We start from the raw sequence: 5204 nt of genomic DNA, 5'->3' as shown, positions 1-5204 counted from the left end.
CATCTGAAATAACTAACCCAAATTTCTTTACTTATTTCTTAAATTTCCTAATATCAATTGGCAAACTTCTTCACCTATACAATTTATCAAATTACCTACTGATCAAAGTAATAAAGGAATCACAACTGCTGTTACATAAAGAAGTGGGTACAGTCATTTAAAAAGTGTCGGGTTGCCATATACAATAAGTATTTATGTGAGAAAAGTCCATTCAACATAGTTTATAAGTACTATAGTACCACAACACTAGCAGAGTTCAAACTGAGAAGTTATGAACTGCTTTTATGCAAACAGATGTATGTATGGGCTGCTAAAGCTTTTTAAAACTTATTCAGTGGGCATTTGACCTTCAAAAATGAAGTCAAGCCTTAGTAACAACAGCTATCAATTTTAAAACTAAGAATAAGGTTAAATTTTCATATTTAAAAATTCCAAATTACACCAAAAGTATCATTGAACATTTATTAAGCACCCACGGAGTGCTGAACATTGTACAAAATATATAAAAGATTCAGTCCATGCTCTTTTGGAGCAAAATTGTCTCATCCTTTGCATCCATTTTGCATGGTATAATGACACTGTTGATACACTGTCATAAAGTGACCAGTTCCTCAGTATTTTATTTGCTTAAAAAAAAAAATCTTGAGATCCAAAGCAGAAATAATTCCTTAATTCTGAAGAATAATTCAGAAAGTCAACCGGTGAAGTTTACTTGCCCAAAGTTCCACTTTAACGTCCTCTACCTAGTGTGTGAAGAAAAATAAAATAAGATTGATAGGAACAGAATTTTTACTAATATAACTACAATCTATATGATTGTACACAAACTATATAATCAAGGTCAAACTCTGCATTAGTTCTTAACAATATGTAATTAGTCTATTGATATACTAACCCAGCTATCATTTACCTTAACCATCTAGTACACATAAAAATAATTAAATAGGGGGCAGCTGGGTAGCTCAGTGGAGTGAGAGTCAGGCCTAGAGACAGGAGGTCCTAGGTTCAAATCTGGCCTCAAACACTTCCCAGCTGTGTGACCCTGGGCAAGTCACTTGACCCCCATTGCCTACCCTTACCAATCTTCCACCTATGAGACAATACACCGAATACAAGGGTTTAAAAAAAAAAAACATACTATTAAAAGTTTCTATAATAATCACAAAAGGTAGAAAAATATTTAATCTTAAAAAATAATTAAATATCTAGATGTTACCAACTAATAACATACTTACAAAGTTTCAGTTATTGTCTAAGATTTATATAGTTAAACTTGCATACCACAGGTCTTAAGTGGTAAATTCTTTATAAAAATACAATAAAAACATTCATTTTCAACAAGAACCAAGAAAAATGTTCATAACTTTATGTGGAAATTTCTTTAACTCTCACCTCTGAAGCCTCCACCCCCTCGTCCTCCTCGGAAGCCTCCACCACCTCTTCCACCTCTAAAACCACCTGGGGAAAAAAATACACAAAATAATAAAGTTAACTTTTCTGAAAATGATAACTTTTATTACATTATGAGGAAAATACAACTAGTAGGCATAAGAATGCTTTAGTAATCCCCTCCCTGGACACCAAGCTAAAGGTTAAAATAAGCCTTAAAAGGCAGAAACTTTTTTAAAATTAGTTCCTTTTATGGTGAATTTAGTATGAGACAATTTATGCATAACAACCAGATATAGAGTAGAATAAAATTAAATGCCAAACTTTGTGTTTTAAATTATAAAGGCTATGGGGAATATTAGTGATAAGATCAAAGTATCAAAAAATTTTAAATTCCTTGTGAAAGTGAACCCTAGACTAGACTTTAGATCATGAACACATCATGAGCATATTTCTAAAATCAAGGAGACTAGCCTGGTTGAAATAGACTGTATATAAGAGATCAATGGAAGATACAGTTGGTTAAATAGGTTGAGAACAGATGTATAAAGGGCCTTGAATGCCAGTCTAGAAACTTTAAACTATCTAGATGGCAATAGGTAGAGAATTTGAGGGAAGGACCATGTAGAGGATGAAAACTATGTTTTAAGTTCATCAGGAAGTCAGTTTGAAAAGTAGAGTTGAGTGATAACCGGAGGATAGACAAGAGGGGCAGGGATATCAATGAAGAAGCTACTGAAATATTCAATCTAAGAACAAGGTGATAAACTGAATTAGGATAGTGGTGGTAATCAATAAAATGATGGATAGGAAACTTATCTGATTAGTGGACTTTGTAAGACAAATTTTAGAAGGGGAAAATTTTAAGATGAAGCTTAGTTTTGTAAGAGGCATAAATTTAAAAGTAGGTGTGTAAGGGGACAGCTGGGTAGCTCAGTGGATTGAGAGTCAGGCCTAGAGACGGGAGGTCCTGGGTTCGGATCCAGCCTCAGACACTTCCCAGCTGTGTGACCCTGGGCAGGTCACTTGACCCCCATTGCCCACTCTTACCACTCTTCCACCTAGGAGCCAATACACAGAAGTTAAGGGTTTAAAAAAAAAAAAAAAAAAGTAGGTGTGTAAGCAGGCTAGGAACCCTGGTTTCTCCCTTAACAGTTTTTCAATGATGAGAGACTGGTGGGCGACCGAAACAGAAATTGAGAAAGAATATCAATATGGAGAATGGAAGGACAGTAAGTTCACTTCAGGTCTGAGGTAGCTAACAACCATAAGACACATTCAAGTAGAAGAAATGAACTGACTTTCTAGAGATGGAAACTGAAGACTGGGTGAGAGATTAGGATAATAAAGACTGGATGTGAAAAGTCTTCAACACCAATAAGAATGAATTAACTTGCCTATTACAGTGTAAAAAAAATGGCTAATAAACTTTTAGGAAGAATTACACTTAAGAAGGAAGAAAAAGAAAGGATAGAGAAACAGTATTCAGGATACTAGAAGGGAGGAAAGGGGAGGGATAAGCAATTGCATGTCAAAAACAGGGCTGGAAAAAAGCCCTTACATTTGGCAAGGTCTTGGGCAGAAAGGAACAGACTGTGTCCACACCAAAAAGAGTGAATGCTGCAAAGCATATTTATATTTGGGGATTGAAATATAAACGGGGGGGGGGGGGGGAGGGAGGATTTGCTATTTTATTGGTGGGTAGCATCCTGGTAGGGGAACTCCTTGAACGGATGAAAATTGTAAAGATGAATATCAGGGAAGAAAAAAGGAGATGAGGTGATGTCATATGATCAAGTAATTAATGTATTTTATATCAGGAACAACCAGCCACCCAGGGCCTTCCTTCCCTACTTCCTCTTGCCAATGTGCTCTGTAAGATTTCATAGATCTTAGCTCAGAACAACAACAAAAAAACTATTTTTATCTCTTCTCTCTTCTCCCATCACACCAATTTATCCACAATGATATATTCACAGACCCTACCTAAGAATCACTTTTTTTCCCTCAAACCTAACCACCTTGATCTCTGTAATTCCTAACCATCCAACCACATTTGTTGAAGCCCTGGATAAGTGTAAAGCATTATGCCAAGTAATGAGGGGGACATAAAGACTAAGGCAATAATCCCTACCCATAAACATACTATAACTAAAAATCTCATTGGTTTTTTAAAAACCTAATTTTTATTAAAACTTAAATTGCATTTAAAAAGTTACATCAAAACAGAATACTCAAGAGAGTTCTAGATTATGGAGTGGCAGGGTGGAATGATGAAAAACTATATCTGATGGAATTAGAAGATGGGTTCAAACCTTAGTTTCTTCTTTAGTTATATCATTTAACACCCCTCAGATGACCTAGAACAGTGATGGGCAACCTTTTGAGCTTGGTTTGTCAAAAATCAGCAAAAAAACGAGCTTAACTCAGGTGGAATGTCACTTCGAGAAAAAAAACCATAACTTCACGATATTTATAGTTTAAATAACAAAAATGTAAAATCATGATATATAACTATTTAATAAACCAAAATAGGTAAATTAATGTAGGTAGAATTGTCATCTATAGGGCACAGTGTCTACACTACAGCAAATGTTTCATCCTCAGCATGCTGCATGTCACAGGTTTCTATTTTACATATATACCACGTGTCATAGGTTTGCCATCAACCTACCTAAAAGGTTTTCTCTAGCTACTGACCTATGAGTTCGCTAATGTTCTCACAGAACTATATTGATCCTATTTCAATGAACTAATTGAAGCTATAGCAAGATTCTAATTAAAGGCAACCTCAATTAAAATGGGACCCATTAAAACAGAATTTAATCTATATTAAGAAATCAAAACAATGGTGTGACCACCCAATATTTCTTGAATTTAAAATCTGAAAAGCAAAATAAATGCTACAGAAAGAAACCTGACTTAGAAATGTCATTATAGTCTAACAGTGGTGAGAGGAAGGGAAGGCTCCATCTCCTCACATGATTCTGCTCTTCTGCAGTCCCCATTCTCACAGATCCCTCTTTATATACAATGAAACTAACTCATATACACATGGGGGAGGGGGGGACAGGAAGGAGAGGAGAGAGGGAGTGGACGGGGTGGGGAACACATGTGCAGAGTTATATACAAAAAACCACTGAGAGACGCCAGGAAGTGGGTCTTCCATATCTCAATTTCCCAGGTCTCAGATGCTAGCCTACATAGCTACTATAGCAAGGGCTATAGTCGAGACATTAGCCTCCTTCCTTAGACAACTCTACCACCTCCACCATACCATTGAGCTAAGGGGAGAAAAGAGCAAAGGCCATATTAGTTCATAGCTAAAACTTATTTGTTGAAGAAAATTCACCATCTTCCAATAATATTTAGACTAAGGTAAATTTCAGGTACATAATAGTTTGCCATGTGATTATTACCTTACACGATGAATTTAGAATCTAATCCTTATATAACATGTGTGCTTTCTAATGTATTGCCTACTTTTCCTTTAGAATGCAGATCTCATTTCGGTCCTTTACTGTACCCACACATCCCATTGTTGAACTGGGTAGAAAGAAATGTAGTTTTTTATAGTATTTGTAGAGACAAGTCAAGACATATTCCAGAAAGAATGCTATCCACAGCAAGTGAAAGAATGGTGGGTGTAGAAATCCAGACAAAAACATATGACTTATCACTTGTTTACATGGGTACATGATTTGAAGTTTTGGTTTTTAAAAGATTTCTCTATTACAAAAATGAATAATATGAAAATAAAATTTGAGTGATAATACATGTATGACCCAGTGAAACTGCTTGTCAACTCCGGGGGG

At 35.6% G+C, this 5204-nt stretch overlaps 1 protein-coding gene across 1 annotated transcript in view; it reads right to left on the bottom strand.

The window, feature by feature from the left end:
- Positions 1-1381: 1381 nt before the first annotated feature.
- GAR1 (GAR1 ribonucleoprotein) overlaps positions 1382-5204 on the bottom strand; it is a 12453-nt gene continuing 8630 nt past the window's right edge. Inside the window, exon 5 of the mRNA XM_044681642.1 lies at positions 1382-1458. Within this exon, the coding sequence (XP_044537577.1) occupies positions 1382-1458 (77 nt within the window). The remainder of the gene's footprint in view (positions 1459-5204) is intronic.

Source organism: Gracilinanus agilis, chromosome 6, assembly GCF_016433145.1.
Source record: "Gracilinanus agilis isolate LMUSP501 chromosome 6, AgileGrace, whole genome shotgun sequence".
Lineage (NCBI taxonomy): Eukaryota > Metazoa > Chordata > Mammalia > Didelphimorphia > Didelphidae > Gracilinanus > Gracilinanus agilis.
The sequence above is the reverse complement of the archived record's forward strand: the minus strand, read 5'-3'. Positions and strand labels throughout refer to the sequence as shown.